Source organism: Tetrao urogallus (assembly GCF_951394365.1).
Source record: "Tetrao urogallus genome assembly, chromosome: 1".
NCBI lineage: Eukaryota > Metazoa > Chordata > Aves > Galliformes > Phasianidae > Tetrao > Tetrao urogallus.
In genome coordinates, this window is record NC_136813.1 from 191,151,053 (window position 1) to 191,169,531 (window position 18,479).

Consider the following 18,479-nt stretch of genomic DNA (forward strand, 5'->3'; position numbering starts at 1 on the left):
TCTCCAGCAGCTGCTCGCCAGCATGCAGCTCACACAGCTTTCTACCGCTTTTGACAAATTAATATTTGAAGCAGTTGCTTCTTTTATGTGGGCTTTACTGTCATTAGCACGTACAACTCTACATAAAACACTTTGGTGCGAGATCTTTTCTTCTCTTTTCAGGCAGCAGATGAAAATCCTTTTAATAAAAAGCTTGTTTGGGGGAGGAAGAAAAACACAGGCACACGCAAATCGGTTGAGCAGAGAAAGATGAAAACCTCCTTCAAGGTAATTAAATGATTATGTATCTTTTAAACCCAGCGGATAACAGATTTGTTATCGAGGCTTGCTTTTCGCTTTTGCCTTTTTTTCCCTCTCTTTCCCCTACACAAAGCTAAAATCCTTGCAAGGCCTAGAACAAGATAGTGTTCATCTTTCAGAAGATGGCACAAAAGAAGACTTAATCTTTTATCCCACCAACTCAAGTAGGCTGTTCCGTTCAACCCCCAGCCCAGACTTGTGCAGATGTTTGGGAAATGCTGACATGAGAACTATGCCACTTGGACCAGGTGCAACAGACATCAGGCGTGATTAATTCCTATCACACTTCATATCAATTTGTATAATACTCTGTGCCTCAGTTTACCTCCAATACTTGTTGGCTGCCTTTTCCATTTACAGAGAGAATGAACGAGCTCTTACTTTGTGATTGTGTCAATAAGGAAAGGTTGATTTCATCGGTCGTTAGGCTGCAATGCAATGCTTCACAGTGCAATGCTGGATCTGCAGCATGACTTTTGCAGTGGTCAACAACAAATGTCAAAAGGGGAAACAGAATGTGCAAAAAACAAATATAGACACAGCCTGATCCCTTCTGCAGACTGTGATTCTCTCCATCTTTACTACCTGCTTTGTTTAGGAAAAAGAAAAAAACAACAAAACAAAACCAACAACAAAGAAATAAAAAAATTCACATAAGTATTAAAACATCTTTTTTTCATCCTTCACTCCCTTCCTGCCTCCAATAGCAATAATAACAGCTCCCTTTTATAAAGCAAGAACTCACACGGTATATTTCAAGTGAGTGCACTTGGCTTTCAAAAACCTGCTGTAAAGGGAAATTATACGTCAAGGTGTAGTATTTCTGCCACAAATCATCCAGAGACATCATCAACCCCATTTGATTGAGTTCAGCACCATAATCATAAATACTCTTGCTTTATGACCATGCTGGAGTTCTTAACCAGGAGCAAACACAGGTTTTCCCAAGGCACCAAAAGCAGTTGATTCAGCTCCATTATGGGCAGAGCTGATTCACCAAGTACTGAACAAACGACAGGTATGAAATCCTGGCTTCTTGCAGACAGTGTGGGATGTGCCTCTTTATCCTATTTGTCACCTTTGGTTTGGTTTTGCAGGGTGATAGAAGGGTTTGGTTTTGCAGCTGTCTTGTCCTAGCCCAGGACTGGCTGATCACAAATGTCCTCAGTATGGTTCAAAAGCTCCTTTAGACAGTAGGTCACTAACTATACAAAGATAACAGCACTTTCCTTTCTGATCAGCATGAATAATGGCTAACATCCTTCTGTTCTCCAGTCTCAAATTCATCCTGTGTTCCGCACTAGTTGAGAACTCATACTTCAAGAAAAAGAAAAAAAAAATAATAATCAAGAATTCTTTTTCTGTGCACATGAAGAAGACTTGAAAGACAGTAAGGCTGAACCCATGCAAATCCACAAGCTGGTGAGGTATGCTAAGGAAATGGTGGAGTCAGAAGTGCAGAAGGGCATGAGGCTCCCTTCATTGTGCTTCTTGCTGGTCCCAGGACGATGGGTACCAGCCCAATCAAACCATCTGGAGAGTGGGAAGCCTCAACCTACTCAAGAGTGAGATGCAGTACAGGCAAAGAGAGAAAGCAATCACCCAGAGGTAGGTGTGTCAGCAAAGGGAAAGTAAAAATCAGTGTCAGAGAGGGGAGAAGGCTTGGCATGCCAATAACGATGATTACAGAGGGAGAGAATTTCTGGCCCTGATTCATGTGACAAAGTAGCACTAATATTTATTTGCTTGGCAGAGAGATTCATAGGACAAGCAGACCATATGATCCTGGAAGCCAGCCATGCTAATCTGCTCTGTAGTCTCAGGGAAGGACTGCAAATGGGATGGTCCAACCATCCCACGCTTGTAGTAGTTTCCTATCAGCATGTCCTCAAGACTTCCAGGTTTAAGAGGCACTCATATCCAGATGGTGCTGAACACACCCTTTTTGCATCCTTAGGGAGTAAAAGTACTTGCAGAGAGAAGGAGCTTTGCAGATGGAGATGAAAAGCCATTAAAAACAGACCCACTCACAGTTGTTGGGAGCTCTACTGAAGACAGCTTTGGGAGGGCTGGAAGTGCACCTCAGCCCTGTTAACCTGCCAAGTCACGTTACATCATCAAGAAGTGGGTGGAGGTCTGAAAGGGCAAGGGAGAACCAGGCTTGGCTTCAAGGTACCAAATGGTTTCTGCTGTTCAGGGAACTCAATGAATAAGCTCAGTATAGGGCAGAAGAGGAAAGAACTAAAGGCGAAACTGAAAAATAGTAGAGATGAGTCAGTGAGAAGATGGCTTCTTAAGAGAAGTGTGGGATGTATGCACAGCATTTATTTTGTAATTTGTCAAAAGTGTAAATTGATAAAGTTTGAAGTGTAATTTGACAAAATCTGTCTGGCCATGCAGAGAAGGCAAATATGCATTTGTCAAGATGTATTGGTGACGCTGTCGTTCCCCTGTTCTATTGTCTTTGAGAGCCTCAGACAGCAATGAGAACGACTCTAAAGGTACAAGACATTTCTCACATTGCCAAGCAGAAAGCTGTCACTGATAGTTTCAATTTTGCAAGGTCGTTATTTTTGCAGATACTATCCACTCTTTCCAGTGCTGGGAAGTGTTTTATCTGTGCAGCAGATAGTAAAAATAGCTCTGAACTGAGCAGCTGACAACCAAATGTCTCCCATGAGAAAGAGGTTTGTGCCCAGATGTGGATTTGCTGCATCCAGAAGCTGAAGGGGCTGAAACCATCATTAGCAATGACCACTGTAATGTACCTGTATGTCATGATGCTGTCAGTCCTTGTAGATCAATAGTTGTCTTTTAAGGGTTTGAACACTTACTTGATGCTTTGCAAGATCGGAGTGTGAGTATTTGAAGCTCAGTAGAAAAACATCTATTAAAGGGGATGCAAGACAGAAAGCATCAGCAGACAAATCCTCTCAGATTTGAACTGTCTCTTTGTCTGAAGTTGGCACCTTTAAGAAACCCAATGAGAGGTCATACAGTGATGGAAAAAGTGTGCTCAAAAGTGGAGGTCTAGAGAAGGCTGCAAGTCAACTGCCTCCTCCCCAGTTCTTCAGAACAAGATCTTAGTGGGAATAGAGTAAAAACCAGATGATTCTCTCCCTATGGAACTGGGATGATGAAGAGTTTCACACGATCTTTCTGATGGAAACAAAAGTCAGAAATACCAACAAAGCTGAGGCAGGTGGAGATGCACTGACACTTGTAGGTCTTTCATGTGCAGTGGCTGGAGGAGAGAAGAGATGGGAATTGGGAAGATGAGTCTTGTGCTTAGTGCATAAAGCCTGCCAGAGGTTTGCCAGAGGAGATAAATGATGACACGGTGCCCCAGCAAATACCATCTGCTCACGAAAGTGAGGTACCTCCAGTTCCTGATGTGGAAGATACAGAGAACTGCATCTACCAAAACTGACCAGATTCTGCCAAAGGCTTTACAGAATTATAGAATATTCTGAGTTGGAAAAGATTCATAAGGATCACCAAGTCTAACTCATGGCTCCACACAGGACACCCAAATATCAGACCAGCTGGCTGAAAGCATTGTCCAAATTCTTCTTGAACTCCAGCAGTGACATAACCACTTCCTCGAGGAGACTCTTCCAATACCCAACAGCCCTCTAATTAAAGAACATTTTCCTCATATCCAAACTGAGCTTCCCTGGTCACAGTTTCATGCCATTCCTGTGGGTTCTATCGCTGATCACCAGAGAGAGGTATGCAAGGTAATAGATTCCTTTTAGTTGGAATAGGGCTGAACCCTGGACTGCCTGCTGCACCGCTTCACACCAAGCAGAGGGTATCAAATATCCACCCTCTAAGCTCTCAGTGAGTTTTCCAGCAGGTTAACAGCAAATGCTGAATCCTGCTAGACAAAGAGCTGGCAACCTCCCTGCTCGTGAATATTTATGACTTGTCCCAACGCCTGTGCAGTTCAGGATGTCTGCTCCAGGACATCTCAACCAGCACATATGTTAAGGGAGTAGTGGGAGGGGACAGTGGATGCCATAGGAGTGTGAAACCATTACAAGCATGTCCTTTGGTGCAACAAACTGGGTTGTCTGGGGCACAGGCTGGGGGATAGGCAAGGGAATATTTTAAGAACACAAGACCCAGCAAGCAGTGCAGGGAGAAGTGTGGATTTCAGCCTCCAAATGCAGCGCACGTCGATGGAGATTTCAGCAGCCGCCTCTGTGCCCAGTGGTTCAGCAGATATCAGATCTATTAATGGGTACTGGTCCCTTGGGCCAGGCATACAACGAGCCATCTCGGGTCATTTACCAGACAGGCCAGGATGCTTTCAGACCATTCCTGACCAGGAAGTAATTAAGTGGCTTCCTATTTGTATTCTCCTGAGCTCCACTTGTCTGCAAGTGCTCATTAGTTACAATACAGCCAGACAGCATTTGCAGTGCAGCAGCCAGCTCTGTATTAAGCCCCAAGGTCCAGTTCAGCTCTAGCTCAGAGACTGGCAATGAAGCATTCCCTGGCCTCTGTTGGAAGCAGTTTGGTGTACTGGCCATTAGACACTAAACACACAAAGCCACCAACATCCTTGAAGCACTGCTGAAATACACTGCCATTGTTTTCATAGCCCTAAATACTCTCCAGATCTCAGTAGCTTGGAGATTTGCTTAGAGGCACCATCCTCTTCTTCTCTCTAGGTGAAAATGCGTGACCAGTATTTCCTCTTGCTTCCAGTCAGGGACTTGTCATCCACTGCTGGTAGATGCAATGGCTTCCTGAGGTGGAACACTCCCTATAGTTGTGCCTTATTTTTGGATGGAAACCACCACCAAGCCCTGCTAGTCCCAACAGCACACAGACATTGGCTATATCTTGACAAGGACTATGACCCAGTATATGACGGCTCTCAGCAGAGCTTGCAGGTATCAGCACTTTGCTATTGACAGACAGCTGTGTCACTGGGCAGAGCTTCTCTGCATGATGTGCCAACACTCTGGGGATGAGCACCATCTTTCAAATGGGTTTCAGTATGAGGAAGAGGAGATCTGGAGGGAAAAGTGAGGGTTTTGCGGAAGGCAAGCCGAACAGGGAGAGGGTAGGATTGGAGCTGGAGAAGGCTTCATGGTTTGTTGGTCTGAGCAAAACAAAAAGGCTACATCATCTCATGATCTCTGAGAAGTCCCCACACACAGCATGTGCCCCTGCCTACCTCAGGCAGCTTGACTCGTCCCTCCTGGAAGGAGCAGGTGCTGGGATCGTGAGTGCAGACGTGGCGGTACTTGCACCAGTGGCACCGGTAAGGGCTCTCCACACATGACAGACACCTGGAGATGGAGGGAAAAGCAGTCACTTGGACAGCCTGGCCTCTTCTACAAACAGGACAGACCAGGAGATTGAGAGTGCTTTTCAGAGATAAAAATAGTCTGCCAAACATTGCTTTTACAATACTAGTATAAAACCATAGGCTTTGAACTGGCCTGATATCATCAGGTCTCCAGATGGCACTTTGCCTGCTATGGCCTAAGCTGGGTTTTGCAGTGACTGATGTGTCTTATACTATTTAGAAAATTTAGACTGCTTTAATTTCATTCTAACTAGACTAATCATATTTTTGTTGTATTTTGGTTACCCTGTTACTACTTCAAAATGAAACAAATGAGATTTACAACAGGTCCTTGGCTTCATACACAAGTTGTGCTCCCCTTTTGCCCATAACAAGATTCTGAGTGTAACAAAAAAATTAAAAATCAGAGGATGTTCACGATAAGATGAGAAACTGTTATGGCCTCACTTCTTCTGTGCAAAACTGCAGCAATGCTCTGAGAGCTGTGAACACATCATAAGAAGGTGCTCAAGCTGAAAGAATAGCGGTGCCCATGCAGGGCAGTCATGGTGCACCAGCACTCTCATCTGGCTTATCCTGCCTCCCTCAAATGTCATGCAGAGGACAACCAGAAAGTGGTATGCATCAAGCTCAGGATCAAGTAGGATATACTGTCCCACAGGCTTCTTATTATGATTTGAGTCCAGAGTGATGGGGATCTTGCACATATTTTGGCTGTGTTCTTCCTTGTCTCAGCAGAGACAGGAAGACCCAGCAGTTTTTTGGGTAGCAGAAGGCGTATTTATGAAGTCACCTATTCAGAGTATAAGAAAGAGCCGTCCCACCATTTTGCAACCATTTGCTCTCCTACACCCATAGTCCTCACAGAGCATGAGCTGCGAACACTTTTTCAAGACTATTCTACAGCGCTGACTTATACCTACATCACATTTTTTAATTTATTTGATATGATGTCTGTCCACCAGGAACCACACTGAGCCATAACAAATTGTTTACACAAAACAAGCACTAGATGGTAACAACTCCTGGTTGCTCACTGTCAGAGATCTTCATGCTACTGCAGTCTCTGAAATACCTGAAAGGGATTTGGAAGGAAATTTTCCTGGTCTGTATGTGCCACTGGGTTTTTAATGGGCAGGAGTGGAAAAAAATGCCTCCAGGATAGCTTGGCTAAGCGCAGCAGGCAGACACACACCCTCAGCCCTGTCTTTCTGTGAAATCTCGTTCAACTTCAATCCACTCTCAGCTCTGGTACAGCGAGCTGTTCTTCAAATTGGTAACAAGTGCTTGCTCTGATACATCAAATTAAAAATGGATAGTGTATTATAGTTTGTCAAGTAAGGAACCAAAACATGCCATAAATATTTAACACCACCATCTCTCCTCCTCTCCCCTCCAACACTTGCTTCCTGACACTGTTTGTCAAAGCAGCAGGAACAAGGAAATAGGATTTGCCTTTGCTTGTGAATTGCTGAGCCGCAGTAATTATCTGCTTTTGGCACTTCTGATGGCTCAGTGGTGGTGACAGAGCCCTCAGTCTCGCTCAGGGGTGGATCAATGTGCTGGAAGAACATCATCCTGCTTTGGCAGTCTTACTCTGGTGGGGCAGCTGCTGTGTACCAGCTAAATCCCATGATAATGTGGCACAGGGCAGGAAAGGAAATTGCAAGATAGAGAAGATGGGTTTGAAGAAATCAGCTGGGCAGTCCCCACTCTGTTCACATCACACAGAATCCACAACTCCCATCTTTCCAGATTTGGGAGCTCAAACCCATGCTAACGTCTGGGGCAGGACCCTGCTGGCAGGACTGATATGGGCTGAGAAGGGCTGGAGGTGCGGATATTTGGGCAGAATCCAACCATCCACAAACAACTGCTTCTAGGAAGGAAAAAGGGCCCTTTGCTGAAGTCACAGATTGCTTTTGACTTGCTTCAATGCAAACTCCCACTGATCCTCCTTTCCCTGAGGGACATGTGATGATGTACCATCACTCAAGGCAATGCTCTCCTCCATAGGAGGACCATAGTGGAACAAACGTTCACTATGCCACCTCTGGTTTTCCCAGGAGAGACAGCATTGTGCTGATCATTATTGGTATCATTCTGACTGCTGCTCTCCTCCACACCTGACCAAATTCCTGAGGGACACACGCCTCCCTGGGTTCTGTGGCAGATCCAGGATTGGGATAAAAAACAGGTATCAAAGGAACTTGACGTACGAATTGTGGACACTGCAGTTGTAGAAGACGAAGCTGGTGCTGGCAAAGGTCATACCCGTTTCCTTGGACTTGAGCTGGAGTTGGACTATGTGATGGTCTCCTAGGAAAAAAAACAAACATATACATCAGTTTGTGACTGTTTTAGCACAGTTGGTTGGCCATGCTACCAGTCTGAACAAGAAGCTGGTCCTGAGTAAACGAACTAGTTTATCTTCAGAGGGTGAAGGAATGGCAATAAAATCTGTCTACAGCTCAGACCTCCAAAAAGTACATCTGCCTCCACAATGGTATTGCAGTGATACATTAGGTCTTCACCACTGGAAAACTGCAAGCAAGGTCTGTGCTGGATGATATCAACAGGTCTACATAATAAATCTCTGATTTCAAAACTGTGGTAAATGAAGTCAGCAAGTAGGAAAACTAAGTGCAAAAGAGTAGATGGAGATGCCTGGAATAAGAAGCTCATTCAAATAGAGCACTGTCCATAAGGTTCTTCATTCCTGTAGGTTCATTTAAGTCCACCAAAGGAAGGGGCCTGTGGGAGATTGGGCATATCTTCTTCTCACCATCATTATTTATCATCTCTGAATATAGCCCAATACCCAGGACAGGGCAGAGATTCCACGTCATTCACCCCAGTGTCCATGCACCCCAGTCTTTGGCTACAAACAACCCAGTTTAATGTGGGAGAGACATCCATAAGCCTCTGTATGCTTCTGGAGGTGTCAATCCATTTCCACAGCAGACCCATCAGCAGCAAAGTTTGAGCCTCAACTTCTGGATACTAACTCCCCTTTCCCACTGCTTCCAAGCCAAACAGTCAAGTGCTACCTCTTCTCACAATGCTAAAGGCACCATTCAAAACTTAGCACATGTGGGAAATGACTGGGTACAGTAATTGCAATAATTTAGTGGGGAAGGGACCCATGTTTAATTCAAGACTTTGGCTTGGCTAGCCCTTTCACCTCTATTATTTTCCTTCTCAACCTGAAAGATTCATTAATCAAACAGGCCAAAGTAAACTCGACAATTCATCTCAGCTCATCCACCTACAGGCATACACACATACATACCACATACACACACAAAACCACACACTTCACTGAGCACGTTTTGCTGCCAGTGCTCAACTCTGCTGCCCATCTGCTGCCGTCGGCTTTGACAGCTCTGTTAACCACTTCATATTTAACAACTTTGCCAGTGTCTTGCATATATTTTAAAACAGGATGTGAGGATTGGATGGCTTCGGGGATCAGATGTTCTACAGAGCCACACATCCCTTGGTTCAAATCCAGTTTCTGGCCCTATGCATGGAAGACTTGGTCTCTGCAGAGGTGCAGAGCACCAGCTGCTGAAGTTGATACAAGCTGCAGGTGCTCAGCATCTCTGGAAACCACACTTCACATAAATCTCTCTCTCTTGTTCTGCCTTGAGTTTCCATTGCTATTTTTGCTTGCTTGTCGATTGTAGCCTGGCCCGAGACAAATGTCTGTATCAAGGAAATAGTTCCTGGCAGCTATCTTGGTAAGCAAACATAGTTGATGATTCAGTGGGACCTGAAAATGAGAACAGCCCTTTGGGGGCTTCTTTTGGGACCACAGTGGAGAGCACACACAGCTGTGTGCAGCTTGGGGAGAGCAGGGGGAGGTGATGGTGACAGCTTGTGTAACTTCATTTCTGTGGCCTGTAGGGATCCCTGGAGGCTCTCCAGTAATATTTCACAAGAAGCCAAGGAGTATAATGGCTACATCCTCTCTGCACTTCATGAGGTGATCAATAGAGTTGAGGTTTTTATAGCAAACCTCTGCAAGAGCCACAGGTGCTCTTGAAAGTATCAAGAAAAGCATTAGAAAAAGGAAGCCAAAAAGGGCATGAAGCTGGGGATAAGGGGCCCATCCTGAGAGACAAGGTATTTCTACACTGAATCATTCAGGGGTGGAGCCAGCAACAAAATGAGCATGAGCACAGGAGCAAAAAATGGCCAGTGACAGAGAGAACAACTGAACGCGCAGATCTAAAGGTAAGATGAATAGGATAAAATTGTGGAAAGGATGTTCAGGTCTGCAGGATTTTCTTGCTGCTGTGTTGTGATGTGCTGAGAGCATTTCCAATCTTATTACTTGGGATGTACCACACCAGCCTGGGCAATAAGCGAGTGGAGATCCTTCATCTGACTCTCGTCTTTGTTAGGTATAGGCTACTACCACTCGGTGGCAGTCTGAAGACATGTACTACCATGCATATAGGCACCTAAAAGCAGGTACTGATAGTGTAGCTCAACACTCACACATAAACTCACGCATTCAGCTCACTCATGCTACAGCTGTAGTAATCACTGGCAGCATAACCCTCACCCCTGTGCTTTGCATAACCTGTTCTCAGGCTCCCATATGCCAAAATCTTGGAGAACAAGCAAGATGAAAGACATAAAGATAAGGGATGAGGAAGGGTGGAAGATCTGAGAGCTGTGTGGTACTCACCATTCTCTGTGATGATCTGTGGTACCTCTTTGGCAGCTGGTGAGATGCACTGGATCTGACTTCCCACTACCAAACCATCCATCTCTGACAGGTCCTCAAAGGTGCAGTTGACTCCTGCTGACAGCTCAGGGACATTGTAGGTCTCCAAGACCAGCTGCAAGTGAAGATGGAGGGAGGGAAGAAGAGATAGGGGGGAAAAAAAAAAAAAGAGAGAGAGAGAAAAAATACTGAGCTGAACAACAGAGCTGGGTCAGCAGGAGAGAATTACACTGGAGAGGTTGGACAAAGAGCCTCTTGCTAGAGAGAGCATCCTCCTTCAACAGAAAGCAGCGATTCAGGAGAGGGATGTGTGTGTGGAGGGGGAAGGGGATGAGATGCTGATGCCAACACAAGTGGTACGTGGCTATGCAGGGACAACTGCACTGCATCCCAGTGCTGCTGGGTCAGTGGAGGGGAGGGAGTGCTCTCTATCTGTCATGCAAGTGTAAGGTTAAAAAGGGAGTCTTTGGAGCCGGCTGTGAAGACCAGGGCTTTGGTGGCCCCAAGGCACGCGGTTTCTGAGGAAGGTGACTACTACTCACAAGAGGCACTCTGCAGACTACAGAGAAACTGTAATGCTCCAGTCTAACTCTCTACGGCCTGCTCTCCTAGCATCAGCAGATGGGGGAGCGCTCTGTCACCAAGTTCCTGCGTAAGGAGAGTCTAGTTACAGGCTTCAGTTCACCACAATAAACCTCTTTCCCTAGAGGCACAACAAATTTCTCCTGCCCATCCCACCAAAGATGGCCTTAGGGGCATGCTGCATTTGGGAGCTATGCATAAACAAAGCTGTGAAGGAAGAATTGCCCAGGTTAATTAATCATGTGCACCCACCAGCTTTGCTATGTCATTACCCACGGTCAGGAAAGGAAAGAAGCATGTGGCTGTTTTTCTCCTCTAGAGCAGGACCCTCATGCTGCCATTAGGTCAGCTAAGGTTCCTCTGCTGTCCATCATGGAATGTCTTGCCCAACCCGCCCTTGGATCACAGACATGCCATGTCCAAAGGCAGAAAAGCATATCAGGGTACTTTTATCACCTGCTAATGAGCTACTATAGATTTGGAGCTATTGTGGTCAACCACTAAAGCCAGACACTTGAGGCAGGCACAAATGCAAGTACTCTCCACACTTGCCTCGGCTGTGAACAAGCTGAGGCCCCATCTGTGGTGACAGCCACTGAAAGGAGACACAAATGCATACTGAAGTGTTTTTGCTACCAGTACAAAGAACAGAAGATAAGTTGGTGATGTCCAGGTGATAAAGCAGGAGAGGATGATATCATTGCTTTTGCTTACTGCTTCTTCACATTGTGTTTTCCTCACTAAGAGAAGGTTTGGGGCTATCCCTTAATGGCACATAAGATAGAAAGGCCAAAGATGGGCCTTTGCTCTGCATAACATAAAGCCTTTGTGAAATCTGTTTATTTTGTAGTGATGGGAATGGCAGTGGGAAAGGAAATCATGTCTTTGGTGGTGATTAGGAAAAATATATGGGTGTTTGATAGATTTATCACTCGATCTAAATCCATTCTATCTCCTCATCTATATACTGTTAGAGATGGAGAAGAGGAAACTTCTGCCTAATTAATATTGTTGTTTGTGCACAGAAGACGCGGAATAAAGATGGGTCATGGAGAAGATATGGCAAAGGACAGAGCAGCAGTGCTTGGCCATAAACCTCATGAGCCAAGGTTCACCTGGAACAAACAAGTCCTACATCCTTCAGGCCTTTTCTGGAGCTTCTGCAATGAGGGAAGAACACAGACTTCACTCCAACAAATCTCTCTTCTCACTGATCCCCAAGTTACTGAAACACTCAGATAAAACTTTGCAAGTCTCTGTTAACAACTAAAAGATAGAAGACTGGCTGGCCACACATACCTTCTCTGCCTCTGCGGGCAAGAACTCAGTATCATCCCTTTGCCCAGATGAGACTCAGTAAGGACACCACCAATTCATCTAACAGTGCTCCTCTCTGGGTTTGCTGAGAGATTATCTATGGTGATGGCGGATGAGCTGGGACACCAGTCTAAACAGGTCTGGGATGAGATTCCCATGGCAATGTTGCCCAGATAAATGGACAAGAGTTAGACAATTGCAACTAATGTCAGAAGCTCGGGGTTGGATTGCCCTGCCGGAGTAATCCAGAGGCAAAAGTCTTTTATTCTGTTATCAGTTTCAATCACCCTGAGCCAGCTAGTCCCCCAGGATTTATCCCAACATAAAAGAATTCAAAAACTACTGAGAGAATAAGAAAAGGGAACCTTGAACTCCCAGAAGAACAAAGGACTTAAGATGTCTCAGATCAATTTTGTTTGAAGCCTTGGAAAGTAAAGTCATAGCAAAGTTAAGAGGCTGAAACAAAGCAGTAATGAATGGACATGCAGGCTTTGAAAGGCTGATTTCATTATCACTGAAGAAACCCTAGTACTCCAAAAACTATCACCTAGAAGATATCTGGCAGCTACGCCTTCAGCAACACCATGTAGACCTTTCAGAGCGTGGGACTAGTCAACAGCTTAGCCAGATACAGAGCTCTTGGTCTTCAATTATCACTTCAATTCCAGCCCAAACTAGTATGATCAAAAGGACAGAGCCCTAATAACCTGGATAAAATGGATCTCTTCTCCTTTTTGGGGAATACTGGAAATTCACCATGTAAGATTCTGCTGTTATGAGTAGGGAGAGAAACAATAAGCTAGTTAGAACTTCCACAGAGACTTCTTGCTTTACATCCAGATAAAGATCAGGATCTACTTGTCTGCCAGCACTCACTGCGTGGCTTACATTGGCTGCTGTCTTCAGTAGCTCTAGGGCATCGAGGCTAAACTTTGTGCTGAGGAAAGTCATATGCGCTAATTATGCTTGCTCAAATGACTTGGCAGACTTCAAGTTTATTGAAGTAATTCATGATAGTCCTCACTTGTCCTCTTTCTAGAAGGTCAGTTCTAACTGTGACAATGTCCCTTGCTTAAACTCCATTCCCAGGCATTCACAAATCCCTCTCCCAAGGAAGTAGACAACCTCACTGTGTGCTCAGAGCACTTGCAGGACATGTAGTCCCATCACATCTGCCCTCAGCTCCTCACAGCAAAAAGGGAAGTCTCTTTCCACACTTCCAGCCAGGATAACCAGGGACTGAATATGCCCTCCCATGGTGAATATTTCACTGTGCCAAGCAAGACATCGGGGAACTTAACGGACTGTGGAGCACCTTTGCATCATTCTGCCAGCCCTTCCCAATCCTGCGGAATCCAGGTTGCACATATCTGGGTCTATCAGACCATATGAGCAGATTAAACCTGAAGGGGACAGTGACAACATTCCTTACCAATACATTGTACTGGGAGACAGAGATGTTGTTGGGGTGCACAGTCAGCCGGACACACTGCTTCATCTCCGAGGCGAATCTCCGAGGCTCGCTGGAGCGCTCACACCGCTCCTTCCTTGTGCACCTGAGCAAACAGGAAAAGAGATGGACAGGGTTAACATGAAGTCAGGCTGGGACAGGGAGGACGTGGGAGAAGCAATCATTTCAGATGGAAAGTCAACACTTTTCCCTTTGGGACTGCAATGGTTGGAAAGCCTTCAAAATGTGGTACATCTTATGGAGGGATGAATGTCCTTATAGGCTGTACATAGTCTATGTTATTTGATCGTTCTAAGGATACTGCAAATTTGTGATACTTTTGAGCTGCTAGTATCACTCTGCTGAGAAGGAGCAGCTCTCCAACCCAAGGAACTAAAGTGGTCCCTAGCAAATACAGGTTTCTTTGGCATCTGGTTTGAAAACACCTAATGAGAAGTTCCCATGGTTGAATCTGAAAAAGTTCCCAGTGAATGGCAATAAGATGGGTGGATGGCACTTCAGCAGAAGTCCCTAAAATTGTTCATTCTTTGCCACGAGTGCTGAAAGCACGGTCACCATCTCTGATCTTTTCTGCCAGGAGTAGACACAAGGCAGCAATGTGAACTGGCAGTGGTGTGTCCCACCTCAATCCATGTTTGCATTCACTTGGAGTAAAATACATCTGCACTGCACTCAACATGTGCTGCTAAGGCCACTGCTTCAAGGAGGATATCTGCCTAAAAATCCACAGGGTTAATACAAAAGGACAGCTCCAACTGCATGCCAATTACCTTTTGCCATTAAGCTAATATTATGGACTTGCACAGGGTGTCTGCAATAGATTTCGTTATTAGCAGTGCTATTACCCCCCATTAAAATCAGCTATAAAGACTAAGTGCAGATGTTAAATTATTCACCCACTCCCAGACTTTGGAGTTTTAGTTGCAAGCACAGAGGATTTGGTGGAGGATTAGCTCCATGATCACCCCTCACCGTGCTTTCTTCCAAGAGCAGAGTTGCACCTCTATGCACAGGGATTTGCAGGCAGGAATCTAAGGCAACACATGTGAAACAAATCCAGCATATGGCAGACTCTGAATGTTACAAAGCTTGGAGTCTGGCCTTAAACTTTAGGGCTTAGCTTCTCTCTAGCAAATGACACTAGATAAAATGAACGTCTCAATTTAGAATTCATATTGCTCCATCTTTATGGTAAAGTTGTGTGTTTCCAGTGGCAGGCACCATAAAGAGAGATCTCTGCCGTTCTCAGCAGGCTCTTGGTTTGCTTTGCAGATATAAGAGAGCAAGAGCAGCACTGCAGCTCCCTGTGAACATTCATTCCATTAAGTGTCCTTTAGTGCTGCCGCATGCTGGATCAGGAGTTTTAAATGCGCAGTCTCCAGAGGGCTGGATGGATAGGAGATTAACTGCTGTAAGTCCCCTATCACGGAATGAAAGCCACAGCAAAATGCTGACCTGAGAATTCGGTAAGCACTTCTGTAAAACAAATAGGCACAGCAATCCCATTAAAGCTCTGTGGGGCGTAGGAAATCTCCTGAGAATAGCTCAGATGGAAACTCGTTTGGGGTTCGGTGTCAAAGCACAAGAGCCTAAGTTCTCCAAGAAGCCCAACTCCCTCCCATTTATTCTCTCCCAACTGCAGCGTGGCAGAAACATCTGGATTTTCTCAAAGTAACGGAGCAGTTCAAGTGCAGCAGCACAAGAAGTCACAAATGCATCCAGCATGTTTGCACAGGAGGACAACACACTGGTCTAGGTCAAGCTCCACGGAGCTTGGTTTGTCTTCCCAGCCCCACCATAGAGCTTCAATACAATAATCATAGAATCATTAAGGTTGGAAAAGACCACTAAGATCATCAAGTCCGACCATCACCATCATGCCCACTAAATGATGTCTTTCAAAGACCTTATAAGACCAATCAAAACCTTATCCTCCTGTTTATTGCTCATAGACATCAAAGAGATGAAACTCTTCAGACCAAAGCCTCACTCAGACTGATGCATCTTACAGCCTTGACATCTGTTGAAAGGTGTATTACAATCCAAATAATGAAATGATGGAAAACTGCCTCAAACTAAGCCTGGCTTTAGCATGAAGATAAGGTTGCAGTGTCAGGCTCTCAGGAATTAGGTTCTGGCAGATTGAGAGTAGCTTCTGCATTCTTAAATCTGCTCCCTGCGCTGACACTCTGCAAGCCAGACTTTAATTACAGGATCACACGTTATTATTTCTTTTTTCCATGGGTGACCTCAGTTCTGCCACTTCATAACATTTGACTTTAACTGTCTGACTTTTCCAGTGAAATGTCTCAATTTAAAACAAAAGATAAAAGAAAACAAAACAAAACAAACAAAACAAACAAACAAACAAACAAACCACCTGGCTCTGCCTCACGCCCAAATGTGGTGACGAGGGAGCTCTGCCACACAGAGCCAAACCAAGCCTGGCTTTGAGTAACTGATGGGGTTCAAACCTTCAAATAAGTATTGCAGATCCTCTCCTTGAGCCAGCAGCATAATTGATTGCAGGTAACTGACCCCAGCTGCTGCCTAAATCAAGACTAAAGGCATAATGCCACCTGCCAGTGGGTTCTGCAGCTCAGAGCATGCAGGGAGGAGTGATTGAGGCTCTTCTCCAGAGTCTTTTGCACATGGTTACACCCATCTCCCCTTTCCTGAACCACCTCATCAATCCTAAGTTGGAGTACCTGGGGCAGGAAAAGGCATAAAGCAACCTTTCTCTCCTGTCTTCTGCACTGCCATAAATCATAGAATCATTTGAGTTGGAAAGGACCTTTAAAGGTCACCTAGTCCAACTCCCTGCTATGAACAGGGACACTACAGCTTGATCAGGTGCTCAGAGCCCTGTCCATCCTCACCTTGAGTGTGTCGAGAGACAGAGCATCCACCACATATCTGGGCAACCCATTCCAGTGCCTCACCACCCTTATCATAAACATCTTTTTTCCTAATGTCCATTCTAAATCTCCTCTCTTTTAGTTTGAAACCATTTCCCCTTGTCCTATCAGACCCTGCTACAGAGTCTGTCCCCTTCTTTGTTAACATTACACTCTCCCTCAGGAGTCAGGGAAAACAGCAGGGAAAATTGTTTCAGCACGTGAAGAGGAAATGATTGTCTTCTGACATTGATCTCTTAAATCCCCAAATGGTGTCAGATGAGAAACCAAAGCAAACGCAGCAAAGCACCTGACCACTAAGGCAGCTGCCCAAAGGGGCCACTGTAGCCCAAAAAAGAACTGTGCTCTCAACTGCTGCATCTGTTGCCCTCTCTATTGCTGCTCCTGTCGAAAAATATCTTGTACTGCCAATAATTGCTGCTCTTTAATAAAATATCAGTAACTCCAATGTGCTGGCTCTGTCAATACGCTGAGATCACTTTCCACTGCCATACAACCTAATTCAGTGCTATTCATGCTATAATTAGCTGGTGTATAACTCCCACCCAGTAGCATCACATTACACTTAAGACACCTAAAAGAGCATATTCCATTCCTGAGCTTATTTGCATAAGATTACGGTATAGACGTGACACTTCTCTGTATATCTTAATAACACCTGCTATTTCATATCAGCTGCATCTTTAACAATTGCAAGTGTCCTGCTGCTGCCTAAACCATTAGTGCAAACACTAAGAAACTGGTTCTACCACTGAACCATGAGGAGTATTATTTCCTCCTCACCTCCCATAAAGAGTAAATACCGCTAACACCAACCCTCTGTTCACTACCCTCTAACCAATTATTTTAATAATGTTAAATTAATACTTTGCACACCTATAGCATCTCTCATCCGAGGATCTCAGAGGGCTGTGCCTGGCGCTAATTAATCTTCACAACACCTCTGTGAGGTTGAAACATTCAAATTCAGAGACAGGAAAGGGAAGTACAGATGCATACACATCCAACAGCCAAGCAAATCCCAGGTTTCTTGAGGATGCCATGAAGACTTCAGTTAGGGATGGCAATTAAACCCCAGCTTGATCATCTGGAATTTAAAACAACATTCCAGGGCCATATTCTGCTAATACTTGCTGCATTGGCAGAGGTGTTATTCTACCTCTGCAATGAGATGTCAGTGGCTCTTCTACCTTGATGGGTAGATTCAGGTTTCGCCCTAAGTGTCCAGAATTAGAAGAAGTAATCCTATCCTTTAAGTTCCAGGCACCTGGATACATCAGACAGAAGAAGAGTCAAGAGGGGTACTCATCCATTTGCAAGCTCTTTGTTTACCCGGTACACAGCATGGAAAACAGATCATGCTGCTGAAGGGTTGCCAGCCTAGCAGAAGGCATGCAAGTCATGTGCATGCTTTCACCTGCCTCTGCCTCTCAGTGAAGACACATCTTAACTGATCAAATGTAGGGAAAAAACCAAACACAACAAGACAAACAACAAAAGATCACACAGCACACAAAGAATGCAAAACCAAAAACCCATAACCTTTGTTTTTCATCCTGGCCTCTTCTGGGCTATGTCTTTGTTTCCTCCATGCCCAACGTAGTGGAGCTCTTATACTTGCTGAACTGTCCCTGTACAGTCCTACAGACTATCATCTCCACCCTATCAGGTTACCCTCAAGAGTTCCTCTCATACATCTCTCTCCCACCTTAGGATTGTGTCTTTGCCACTCACACCTTACGGGTACCTCAGCTCATCATGAAGAAGTGGATGAGATCACAACATCTGCTGGGGATGGAGCTTGGTTCAGAGCTGATAGAAACAGTA

At 45.0% G+C, this 18,479-nt stretch overlaps 1 protein-coding gene across 1 annotated transcript in view; it reads right to left on the bottom strand.

The window, feature by feature from the left end:
• PLXNA4 (plexin A4) overlaps nt 1–18,479 on the bottom strand; it is a gene marked incomplete at both ends in the record, with an annotated part of 402,235 nt that overhangs the window by 97,767 nt on the left and 285,989 nt on the right. Inside the window, 4 exons of the mRNA XM_079549350.1 lie at nt 5,492–5,606; nt 7,846–7,945; nt 10,326–10,479; nt 13,696–13,819. Of these exons, the coding sequence (XP_079405476.1) occupies nt 5,492–5,606; nt 7,846–7,945; nt 10,326–10,479; nt 13,696–13,819 (493 nt within the window). The remainder of the gene's footprint in view (nt 1–5,491; nt 5,607–7,845; nt 7,946–10,325; nt 10,480–13,695; nt 13,820–18,479) is intronic.